The sequence below is a fragment of the Anoplopoma fimbria genome, chromosome 10 (assembly GCF_027596085.1).
Source record: "Anoplopoma fimbria isolate UVic2021 breed Golden Eagle Sablefish chromosome 10, Afim_UVic_2022, whole genome shotgun sequence".
Taxonomy (NCBI): Eukaryota; Metazoa; Chordata; class Actinopteri; order Perciformes; family Anoplopomatidae; genus Anoplopoma; species Anoplopoma fimbria.
Window position 1 is genome coordinate 9,000,070 of NC_072458.1, and position 13,058 is coordinate 9,013,127.

The 13,058-nt window shown below is 44.9% G+C and overlaps 1 protein-coding gene across 5 annotated transcripts in view; it reads left to right on the forward strand.

Moving 5' to 3' along the window:
• Window positions 1-13,058, forward strand: part of rbms3 (RNA binding motif, single stranded interacting protein) — a 272,652-nt gene that overhangs the window by 108,038 nt on the left and 151,556 nt on the right. For all 5 annotated transcript variants that reach the window (XM_054605449.1, XM_054605451.1, XM_054605450.1 and 2 more), the window contains one exon: window positions 6,218-6,375. In XM_054605449.1, coding sequence (XP_054461424.1) covers window positions 6,218-6,375 — 158 coding nt within the window. The remainder of the gene's footprint in view (window positions 1-6,217; window positions 6,376-13,058) is intronic.

Here is a 13,058-nt window from a genome sequence, read left to right on the forward strand (position 1 = left end):
ATGACTCTGTGTTTTAAAACAGTGACGCTACATAAAGCACGTCTTGTTTACCTCCATAGCTCTTGTCCTCTGTGTCAGATAAAATGTATGCATCCTATCTCCTCTCCTGGGAAAGATATGGCCTCTATTTTAACTCTGGGGCTCTGTATCCAGACACACGGGCTCTGCCCGGAAGACAACCTCCCTCTCTTATCTGCCCCAAAGACAAAAGCGAGAGGGAAAGAGAGCCCGTAGGGGGGACAGAGAGGGTGTAAAGGCATGAGAAAAGGAAGTGGGAGAATAAGGCAGTGAGCAAAAAGAAAGGGAGCTCCATCCACTGCTCTGAGTGCTGCTGGAGATGGACCAATCAGCATGTTTTAAAATTAGCCCCCTGCATCATTGTCCGCGGCGGTGTTGGCTTACCACTGTCCCAGATCCCAGGGCTTTGTTGTTTTTACTGAGGAACAAGGCCCGCAGGCTGGTGTGAGCCCAGAGAGAATCAAAATGACTCCTGTACCTCGATCTGTCTTTCTCTCATGTGCTCTTTCTTCCTATATTTCCTTCCATGATATCCTGTTGTTCAGGAGGCCAAAGGAGGACAGGCTCTCTTTCCTCTGTCTCTCAGCGTCCCTTCCATCTACTCTCAACAAACATGTTTAAGGGCTAAAGGTTTGGAAAGCAGCTCTCCAGGACGGACGGACGGGGGGATTTGTGTTCCTCTAGCGCTTAGAGGCTGATGCGAGCGCGGCGGACCGCAGAGCTTGCTGTTAGTTCTGGCAGTTTGGAAGGGACGCCTCTGGGACTGTGCTTGTCTTTAAGAGTCTTTGCAGAGACTTTGCCAGCATGAATTAATGGAGGATGAGCTGAGAGGCTTTTTTCTTCAATTTAAGAAGACTGCTTGTCATTTTTTGAGGCAGATTATTATTTATTTTTTCTGTGTCTGTGTGTGTGTGTTAGTGGGTCTGACTCGAGTGACTCTTTGAACACGCAAACAAGGGAACACACAGGAATAGAAATAAGCATGCGCACCCGTCCTGCATGGTGACAGCTGATCCCCGGTAGTGGCGTGCTGGCCGTGGAGGGGGGGTTCGAGCCGGGTTGGGTTGGTTTACTGATATCGACAGTGTGGCCTTGTCTGGCCTATTGCCAGTGTTGAGCTAGCTCCTGGCTGGCTGCTGTGGCCTCCTATAAATCAGGGCCAATTACCACGGTGGTGCACAGCCGCCTCTCCTCCAGTCGCAGCGCTGCCCTGCAGAGTGCAGGGAGGCAGAGAAGCCACAGCCCTGCTCTCAGTCTAATTAGTGCTATGGCCGGACTCTGCTCTCTTTGGGAAACATTGTGTTCTCAGATGGTATGTTTTCACAAGTGTTTTTTTACAAGTAAGGAGCCACCTTATCCAAAGATATAGTCAACTTAAAAATAAAAAAGTGAAACCATTTCGCCAGTTGCCATCTGTGAAGATGCCATGTGACATATTGAAATAACGTTGGAATCATTGCTTTTTTCCCCCCAAATTTTTTTATTTACAGTCCTCATTTTAACTTAAAATATTGGTATTTTCCTGTAAAATACTTGAATATCCAAATATGGTAATCTGTCTGTTTTTTTAAAGTAGTTTTTTTTTTGATTAACTGAGGTAATCCCTTGTGGGTTGAGAAACCTCTCCCACTTCTAAAGTTAAATAAAACATGAATAAAAAACATTGGCTTATTGGGAAAAATGCATTGTCACAAAGCTAAAAAAAAAACCAGGGCTGTCGATATTGTGGCGATACATGGTTTTAATGGATCAGCAACAAATGCAGTAAACTGAAAACAAGGTTGCAATAGCCCATGTGTGTAAGCACAATGCATAAGGGCTTAATACAGAGTGCAGATGCTGTACAAACAGAACACTAACATGTAGATAACCAGTAGGTTCAGGTTTACACATTACTCGCAGTGACAGAGCGGGCTGCTATGATCTGTATAAAAAAACAATGTTGGCGTTTGAATATCAGCCAATGTAACGTATATCAGATTTATCATCGTCACTTAATATACTCGTAAACAATGGCTGGCGTGTCACAGAGGCTGTGACACCCCCCCCCACCCCTTTGCTCGGTTGGCTCTGTAAATTGGGCCTGTGTAAACCATTCTGCCCGTCTAAAATACAGTGCGGCAAATTGAAATCCCCAGTAAGCCTCTGTAGCAGCATGTCACAGCTGGGCGGGGAGGAGGGAGAATGGAGGTTGGTTTTTTTTTCTCATTTACCACCTGGAGGTTTTTGAAGTGTCATAACCAGCTATTCTCCCACACTCTCTTCTATTCCTCTCTTTAACTCTTTCTCTCTTGCCTTTTCCTTTTCCTTCATCACTCCGTCCCTCCCTTCTCTTGCAGCTAGACCCCCTTTTGTCAAGTGCTGCATTCAATCCTCATCATTCTGACACATAAGGCCTGTATTTATTATATATTTTGAAAAGCCGGATCATGCAGGCTGACAGGCTGAGGGTAAACAGCAGTCACGGAACCGTCCAGAAACAGACAAACAAGCTGGGTTATTAACCTCTAGTGGGGGTGAACTGGAGGAATCCAGGAGAGAATTTGATTAGAAACAAACAAACAAAAAACTGGGAAACAGTTTTGGTGGGAATGCGTGCGTGCAGATGTGTGTTTGCTCATTTCACTCCCACGCTTCTCAAAGTTCCCACCCAACGCATGTGCGTACATACATTACACATGTAGACACACACAAGCATTTGAAGAGCCTGCTCTTTAGGCAGTTCCTTTCCGTTTTGCTTATCCAACTTCTGCATTCCTCTAAAGTGCAAGAGAAACTCCCTTCATACATTTTTGCCGGATAAAAAAAAACAAAAAACGGCATTAAATCCATAAGTTGTATGTTAAACCCACTCACCCCGTCCCACTATCCACCCTCACAGTCTCCATTCCTCTGAGATCTTTTGCACCCATTCCATTCTTGTTCCCAGGGGGACCCTTTCAGCCATTTTTTCCCTCTCCCCTTGGATAACCTCCCTCTCTGTCTTCTCGCCCAACACTGTAAGTAATGGGCCGGTTTTGACCCTCCATGCCTCATTGTGTAAGATTTCAGCTTCTGACCTTAAAAAATGAAAGCAAATCAATAGGGCGGGACACATGAATTCCAAAGCCCAGGATGCAAGCCAAGGCTGGAGCCCAGGGAGGAGGAGGAAGAAGAGGAGAAAGAGGGCTGTGTGTATGAGTGAAGGGCTAAAACAAAGAAAGAAACATAGAAAGAGGCTTTCAATTAACCTTCAGCGCTGACTGCGTCTCTGTGTAGCTCCTCCTGTTTGGGCCGGTGAATTTCTTGGTGTCGCACAGTTATTTAAAGTACTTTAATGTTAGCTACAGTGGACTAGGGGGAAAATAAAACGGAAAGGCGAGGGGAGGGGAGGGGGGGGACGTAAGGTGAAAGCCTCAAAGTCCTGGCTGGAACTGCAGCTGCGCACATTCCAGCAACTTTGAGTGGGAGAAAATAACTCCCATGGAGCAGTGGAGAGATTAAGATTCTTCTATTCTACTGCCTCTGCAGGAAAACTTATGTGACTGGAGACTAGTTGGGATTGTAGCCCGTGCAACCAAGGTTACCAAAGCAGTGGGAGGCACAATCTGCTGCAGGAGGGGGCGGAGTTTGTGAGCCTGTGTTTTGGACATCAAACTTACTTTTAGACTTGAGTCAGGACTCAAGTCACAAAAATGGCAGCTTTGGAGTTGAACTTTACAGCTGCGGAATTAAAGTTAAGTGAGTTAAGGCTTGACGACAAACACATTAAACTGTCATGTTTAACTCCTCTGCGTTAGAGAGCAGGAGTGGAGGGAAGACAGGAAACAAGGGAGAGAGACGAAGGATGGACGGATTTGAACCAAGGTGGTTGGTGTTCATGGTTGAAGTCGTAACCCTGGTAAAAAATCAGGAACAATAAAAATAAATATTGTAAATTGTAATTGTAAATAACAATAAAAGGTCTTATACAGCAACACATCATGCATATTTCATTTCTAGGCCTATGCATTTGAAGGAGTTAAATGGTCTCAGATATGTAGGAAACTGTTAACAGCTAGAAAAGCAGCATGTCCACACAACAAGGCGTTTTCATGGTCAGTATTCAGAGAATTACTAGAAAATGTATTTAAAGTTGCCCCAGAGGATTAAAAGCAGCCCTGGCGATTAGGGCTGCAACTAATTGCCTAATAAGTGTTAATTATTTTATCCATTAGCTGATTTCTTGTTTGGTCCATAAAATGTCAGAAAAAGGTGAAAATGTCAATCAGTGTTTCCCAAAGCCCAAGATTACATCCTCCAAATGTCTTGTTTTGTCCAAAACGTAAAGATATTAAGTTTACTGTCACAGAGGAGGAAAGAAACCAGAAATGATTCTCATTAAAGCACCTGGAATAAAAGAAGCTTGTCTTTTTTCCATCAAGAAATTACTCAAACTGATTCATGAATTATCAAAATATTTGGTGATTAATTCAACAGTAGACAACTAGTTGATTTATCGATTAATTGTTGCAGCTCTACTGCCAAAGGTGCGCGGTACATGGCTACTTCGTAGGTGTTTCTGTGTCATCACGTGACATATGTGTGGGTGTGTGTGTGTGTGTGTGTGTGTGTACACAGTGTGTGTTCGTCCAGCACAGCGAGCGGCTGCCCATCAGTTCCACTTAGCTCAGCGTGGTAATTGGCCGTCCATTGATGGACTTGGCTCCCTCTTCACGCTCCAGGGACCCCGGCTCTTTGTTTGAAGAGCAGGAGGCAACACGCTGGCACGGCGCACACACGCTTAAAATAGCGCATCAAATCAGCCATGCTTGGGCAGCCGCCGCTAACGTGTGGGGCGGATTGGAGGGGCTAATAGTGTGTGTGTGGGTGTTATAGTGTGTGTGTGTGTGTGTGTGTGTGTGTGTGTGTGTGTGTGTGTGTGTGTGTGTGTGTGTGTTTCTGCAGCATGGTATGGGGTCCTTAGGTTCTCTCTGGGGAGGATAAGGGGTTAAGATGGTTAACTGGAGCCGGTGGTGGTATTTAGTCATGTCCCCCTTCTCTCCCTCGCCATTTTTTTCTTTTCTCCGTTTCATCCATCACTCACTTACTTTATTGCAGTGTGCATCGTCTCTTTCTCTCTTCCGTTCTCGCTCACTCTCTTCTCTCCTGTAGTGTATCTCTCTCTCTCTCTCTCTCTCTCTCTCTCTCTCTCTCTCTTTCCACTCATGCCCACAGGGCCCTGTTTCTCCCCTCCTGTCACTATGTGCAGTGTCCCTGCAATAGAGATATAAATGGGCTGTGAGCAGGGGGCCCTGACTCCTACACCATAAATCTACACTAACAGCACAACAGGCGCATGAGGAGAGCAGGGGAGGAGGAGAGGGAGAGGGAGAGAGAGAGAGAGAGAGAGAGAGTGAGGGAGGGGGGAGAGAAAGGGAGGATCACATAGCTGAAACAGTTTTGAATACATTCTGGAAGATGGAGATTATTCTGGAAGACAGACAATAGATAGCACACCCTCGGAGGTGCAAATAGTTTTACAGCTGGTTTTGGAGGGTTTGACTAGTAAGCAGGAAGTTTCCTTCATTTAGAAATCATAGTAAGCTGCTGGAAGCCCTACGAACTGTAACGTTTGGAGAGTCGCCTTGGTGAAATGTTTACTTAAAATAAAAAATGTAGAAATGCTTGCACTCTTGACTCCAGTCTCATGTTGTAAGAAAAAAAAAAACACCAGCTCACTGACAAAGAACTTCAGATGCAATTCATTGCAACATTCCGCGCAAAGGTCGACGACAAAAAGTGGAGAAAGCGATGTGTCCTCTCATCTGGAGAGCTTCTTTTCGACTTCTTTGTCATTGAGACTTCTTTTTTTTTTTTCCCACATGGGAATGTTTTTCATGCAATGTATTCTTCACAATCAAGGCTGAGGTTAGATGTTTGTTTTCTTTAAATTTTGCTCATTAGTTTCTGCTGGTGGGTTGAATGTTTTCATCTCGTGGTGACCCTGATCGAGCCTCCTCTCAGCCTCACTACCGCCCCCCCCCCTAATCTCTCTACCAGTTACTGCCATGACATTGAACTGATGGTGCCTGCTATTTTTCCCATTCTTTCTCACACTTTCTTCAGCTTTCTTACGATATTTCAATTCTTTGTCGCACCTCACCTCGCTTGTCTTAAAAATGAAATCAATTTTTTTTAGCTGTTGATGTTAAATCTTTCCTCTCTTTTTTCCCCGCAGCAGTCCTATGCTCCACCCCCTCATCCCATGGCTCCTCCCAGCCCAAGCACCAACAGCTGCAGCCAGGGAGGGGCGGAGCAGCTGAGTAAGACCAACCTGTATATCCGAGGCCTGCCACCTGGGACCACCGACCAGGACCTCATCAAACTCTGCCAACCGTGAGTACAGTTAAATACAGAGGTCCCTCCTGTCGCACTTATCCATGCCAGTGTGGGGGTGTAATTGGCCTTGATGTGCTTCTCATGGCTGTATACATGGCGTACAGTATGCCTTTAACTATATACCTTATAATACAGCCTACATAACTGTCATCCACTGAGTTTTTTTTAATGTGGAAACTTTGTGTTTCCAAATTAATCTTTCCATATAGTCCGTGTTAATCTAAAGGACCAAATTATTCCATAATTTTTCTTCAGTTGAAAAGTAAATATTGTCTATAATCATTATGGTTAAATTCAATATGTGTGTGTATGTGTATATACATAGAAATATATATACAAATTGCCCTCTTTAAAAGCATTTAATAGAAACAGGATCACAATTTGAAATGATAGAGGTGTTTCACATAGGCTGAAAACGTTAACATGCTTGTCCCCGCAGTCCAAATCATTTTCAGTAGCTACCTGAATAATAACACTGGAGACATTTTTGGTCAAGGATGTTGTACTTGGACACGATGGGAAACCAATTTGCGTTGGGAGCGTTTCACAGTGGCACATGAAGTTGAATGTCAATCGAAGCGCGGTGCAACTGGCCAGCAGTGGTAGTCAGCTCGCCAGCCCAAAACTGGCTCATTCTGTTGTTTAATGATAAAAGAGTGCAACTATGCATTCAAGAGACCTCGTAGACACGACTGTGCAGCTGTGGATATTTGTTACAAAGTAACAAAATATTTAAGGTAAACAACAGGCTGCTGCCTACTTAAAACCTGCAGTTTTCATAGGGGTAGACGAGCATTGCTACGTGGACATAAACTTCATATTAGAGCTCTTAAATACCAAACTGATCAAACCAAAGAGTTCACCTCTGAGAAGAAAATTACAGGCATGAAAAGAGACCCATGTACAATACCTTGCACACCCCATTAAACTGAAACCGACTGAGTGTGTTTTAGGGACACACACGCACACACACACGCACACACACAAAGGTACTCATGAAGCTCTGCCAAATGTTCTTGATAGAGACAACACACACACACACCTGCCTGCACACAGCTCAATAAGGCCTAATAAAGCTTAGATTGGACCACCTCCCCCAGGAATCACAGACCAAGACCTCATCAGGCTGTGACACACAGTCACAGGGGCTTACTTTCTCCCTGTGTCTTTGTCTCTCACACACACACACACACACACACACACACACGCGCGGACACACACAGACGCACACAAGCAGCTTTGTTCGGCTCCATTAGGCCCTTTGGCTTCTCGAATGGTGAAAGGGGGGTCAAGATCATTAACGGAGACAAGGCCAGTAGATTGTGAAATGCAGGCCATGAGCGAGTCTGTCTGGTTGCATAACCTTTTCTTGGCCATATTTCCAGAAATGTCCCGGTCAAACGCGGCCAATTATTCAATGATCCTTTGGAGACGGGAACATGCTGTCCGGCGTATTTGGTAATGCTCCCGGTAGCTGTGTCATAAGTCATGCATTTATTCTTGATACTGACCCATCAAAATTCCATTAGCCTGAGAGGCGGCCCCGATAAGATTTGGAAAAGCACTCAGCGTTTTGACATCGCGTATCTTTCGCTTAGCTCTCGCATTCACCCAGTTGTTCCGAGTTGGACAGTTTCAATTTCATTTCTAATTCCATATGATCTTGTATATTTTGAGCGTAACTATTTGGAAGGGCAAACCATGTCGGGGCTTATGTAAAATACCCGGGTAGTGTGCATGTTTGCGACTGTAGATTTGTATTCTGATATGTAGCGATTCTCCCGTGTGTTATGGAAAGCCACTGACGTTGTCTGTTTTTTCGCTTGGATCTGCCTTGCTGCCCTTTAGCGGCTGTCCTCTTGTTCAACTGTTTACACGGCTCCTCTCTCTCTCTCTCTCTCTCTCTCTCTCTCTCTCTCTCTCTCTCTCTCTCTCTATCTCCCATCCTTCCCCTCTGTGTGTATCGCCTGCCTAAGAGCCCCCAAGGTTGCCCGAGGTGCTGTGCCAGTGAAAATCCAATGCCACTGAAACTTTAATTAGCCCGACTGTGTTTCAGTGGCAGGCGGGTGGCAGCAATCCAGAAAAGGTCAATGCGACTGTTCTGCAGTCTGCAGCACCCTGGGTCCCCCTCAGGTTTTGCCCCAGATGCCCAGTCCTCCTCCAGCACCCAGCGCTTCCCCCTCTTGGCTGTCGGTAATATCAGCTTCCCCCCCCAACCCTATGGGACCGTTGGGCCTGTTTTTTTTGTTGTTGTGTAAACTCATTGAAAAGCAGCTCTTTCTGCCCCGGTTTAGCACTATCTCAAAAGCAAACATTCAGCAGCCAAGCTGAAGAATTCTTGACAACGGGCCATATCGTAGCTGCTTATTGGAGGCTGTTGCACACTGCCTGAGAGGTGCCAAAAAAAAAAAAATGCCATCCACTGTGGTTATAACCCCATCCTTGTGAACTTTAATATTTCATTGGCAGATCCTGTCACATGTTCAGTCACCCTCATCAAGGCCTCCCAACCTCCTAAAGTTCAGAGCTCTTACTTGAATTACAGAAACGCATAAGTGTGAATCTCTTTTTGTGAACCATTTACTCATTTTGGTCAGGGTTAATTGGATATTATTTCTTCGATGAGTAATCTACTTATTACTGACTTAAAATATCTACCATTGAAGACACAACAAAAGTATTGGGTTGTGCTGACAGGATGTCTGCAGATGTGACGTCATGTCATTGTTAATACAGATTGGTCCAGCTGGCTTTCCATCCCCTACACACCCTGGTAACCAAGGCTTTAATTGCAGACTCACAAACATGTCGTTTACAACAACTGAATATGCGATCATCTGAGTTACCAAGGCCAAGATTTATTTGAGACCAGCCTCCTCCTTCAACCACCCTGTGGTCACTGGGAGAAAAAAAAAGTAAAGACCGAACAACACCAAAGTTCTCACAGCGGTTGGAGTTGCACGCCGAGAGCTGTTGAACGGGTAATTAAATGGATTTGGGTTTGTGCTTAATCTCTGTTTTATTCAGCTGGCTTGATGTTGGCTTTTTCGGCAGCCGTCAGCCTGATATATGGCTGTGGAGGAGAGGCCAAAGGAGTGGAGTGGGGGTTTGTTGGCTAAACACCCACAGAGCGAGAGGCCTTCCCACTTGCCTGGCTGGCTGTATGCGTGGATGGATGGATGGATAGAGCAGCCGTTACTGTGAGAAAAATTCCTTGGCTGGACCAGCCCGGTTGAGGCACCGGGCCAACCCTGAGCCCAACCACCAACCCCCATCCAACCCGAAGATCAGTGCAGCAAGCACAGCCAACACAGCCCCCAAACACTTTAGGTCAAAGCAGACTTTATAAACCGATTCCCCGGCCAGCAATCAAGCAGCACCCACATTTTTCTTTTTTGCAATCCACCACCCAGGAGAAGCATAGAGAGGATGGAAGCAGGTTGTTGGACGAAAGGTTGAGAGGAAGAACAAGAGGGATTTCTTTTTATTTTTTCTTTACGAGGGCCCACACCTGAAATAACAGGGAAAAAGCAGTTCACTTTTTCTCTGCCAGCAACCCGAATCCATAACTCAGACTGCCAAGAAAGCAAAGGACCTTTGAGGTCCCTAAACCCCCTAGTCCTTCCTCCTCCTCCTCCTTTTCTTCCTCTCCAGCCCTACCTCCTTCTCATCTGCTTCCTCTCTTCCCCTCCTTCTCCTTCTGGTTCTCCTCACCCAATATCAGTCATGGCCGAACCACAGCTGCGCCTCCCTCAGTCACACTGGCGTTCTCGCTTTCATTGCCACGGTCTGATCAAACGAACAGAGTGAGCCAAATCAAGAGCTAATCACCGCCAATTGTCCAAATAACCTTTCCCGTGTGTGCTGGGGGAACGGTGGAGGGGGAGCCAGAGGAGGAGGAGGGGAGAGGAGAGGAGGGAGCCATAAGGTATGCTAAGTAGAGGAGGTGAGGGGGAAGAGAAAGGAGGGGTGACCCTGGGACCACCTGTTTTTATGGAGCAGAGGCTTGGGCACTCAGCAGTGCCACATTATCCCTAATGACTCTCTGAGGTCCAGTGTTGACATTAGCTGCCTAGCCATCAGAGCCGGCATGTCCCATGGCTCTGTTTCAAAAAAACTGACAGGGGGAAGCAGAATTATGAGCAAAAACTCTCCGGTCCATTATCAAAGCCTGAATTTTTCCATCACTCCTTCCACCAGTGCAACTGCAGTAGACAACTACAGTGGAAGTATTATCTGCCCATTGTAGCATATCAGATTGTTGGGGGTTTCCATATATATGTAGGCCAATTAATAAAAAGAAGTAGCATTACCAAAAAATGCCAAGATAAAATATCAAGATAGAAAAAGGATGTGTTCCTCAAACTAACCACCCAGTATTGTTTTATGGTTACCAATAGTTGCCAAGTGTTATGTTTTGGACAAGCTTATTTTTCTTTTACTGTATAATGTCCTATTGAGTTCATATTTTGGTCATAGTTCCTCAAAGATCAACCCAAAAGCCACCTAAAAATCATATTTTGCTGACCTCCACTGGTTCAGCCTCTAACCTTGCTGCAGGGAGGTAGAAGTGTACTCCTAGGGTGTGTCGGTACACTGTGACATCACTGTTGGGTGAAGTCAGAGCACACCACAGACACGTTCAGCCAGAGGACAATCAAATGCTGTCTTTTCAGCATTGGCTGAGGTAGCTCTTTAATAACCAAAGTTTAGAGATCCTTATTGAATATGTTTCTGTGTGTGTTTATGTTAAAAAGATATATCAGGATTATCATATTTTTAGATCAATAGTATTTGTGTCGGTCCCAAAATCCAGTATTGCTCGGATTATAATCCAAACAACGTGTTTTGTTTTTTCCGCTATGAATCCTATATTTCACTTTTGCTTTAAATGTCTCCCCACCTTCTGCTCCCTCCCACCCCCTAACACACCCTACTCTGGTCAACCATGTCGTCGAGTTGTGCGTCACCCACGTTGTAAAGAGATAGTGGTGCGTGACCTCTGAAAAGTAGCGAGACAGCCACAGGAATGCCCAAACTAAACTACTCCTACAGCAACAGCTTCACGCTGAGTGGAAGCATCTGCTGTTCCTGGAACTCTCCATACCCACTCTTTCTATGTGTGACTCCTTCCTCACTCTCTCTCCCCCCCCCCCCCCCATCCTCCTCTCGCTGAGTGTTCTCCTCTGTTACACTCTCCCTCCATGTTCCCATCCTCTCTCTCTTTCTCATCTGCTCCCTCACATCTCTTCATTATGTTAATCTCTCCACTTCTCTGCTCCAGCTGACTTAAATGCAACGCCTTTTTTCCTCCCCAAACATCGATTTCAGAGCAAGGGCAAGCGAAGAAGCTGATTTGGCCTGAGGCTAGTTTTTTGAATTATTTATCCCCCCATTACTGTATACATGACATGTAGACAGTTTGCCTATTTAGAAGCTGGAAAGAACCTTCTCTTCCACTTTCGCGTTGAAGCCGACTCTGTTAACAGTTTATGCTCCAACAATTATTGTCTTGAGCAGCATTTTTTTGCTATTTTGCTTATTTAGTATGACTTTAGGGCTTATATTCACACAAAACACACACACAGTCCTTTAAGAACACTCAAGTTTTCTGGACATTTTTCTTCTTTTCCCCTCAGTTTCACCTCCTGAAACTACTACCAAAAACTATGGCAACCAATCCATTTTTCACTGTAACATGTGAGTCTGTGCAACAGTCTTCTGTGCTCAACTACCCCTAGATGTGTTTTACATTTTATTAGACTCCAGCCGAACAGAAAAGGACAGTTTTTAAGTTCCAAATGAAGCGACAGCAGAGTCCCCAAATACAAAAAGACTGCTTGAAGAGAGGGTACAAAACCTGAGATCTATGGACTCTCTGACTGTAACTCTCCATCCTTCACTCCTCCCCATTCCCCACTACTAACTTTCCCCTTTCATTTGAAGCAGTAGCTTGAAAGCAGAAGCAGCACCAGCACAGATGAGATGTGTTCATTTGTGCGTGTCAGACAGCGATGCATGGCATGAGGGTTTGACAAGTTGGACACTTCCAAACAAACCGGGGCTATACTTCAAGGCTGGCTCCGAAGAAGGCTTGTGTGTGTGTGTGTTTGTGTGTGTGAAAAAGAGAGATTGTAACTAGCTACACGCAGAACAACAGGCTAATGCTTCCCGCCGTCACTTACAGTTTGTCTTGTCTTTTCTCAATGCACACCCCGGGTAACACACACACACTACCGGTCTGTAGTTCCCTCTCCCAGGCCCAGTCTGAGGGCATCCTCTCTCTGTGGTGAACATCTCTCCTCCCTCAACTGTCTAACTAAAACAAATTCAATATCCTTATGCCTGAGCTTCCAAAATAAAATACCATAACTCGTCAATAAACATATTTCACGTATAGCAAGCAAAAACACCAATACAAATAAATAAAATAACAAAGAAACAAGAATAATTAAAAAAACAACAATTCACATTGTATGAATTTGACAAATTACTGGATTTATTTGACAAATTAAGGGATTATGTCTGTTTATGATGTGGTAAAAGGTTTGTTTCTGCATATGATATGGTAAATTCCGCCTGAACAAATAGTCCCTATATTTCCATTTTATTCCCGTTATTTTCAGTTGATTCCCATAAATTCCCATGGGAAGTTTCCACCGTACATATTTCCCTAAATT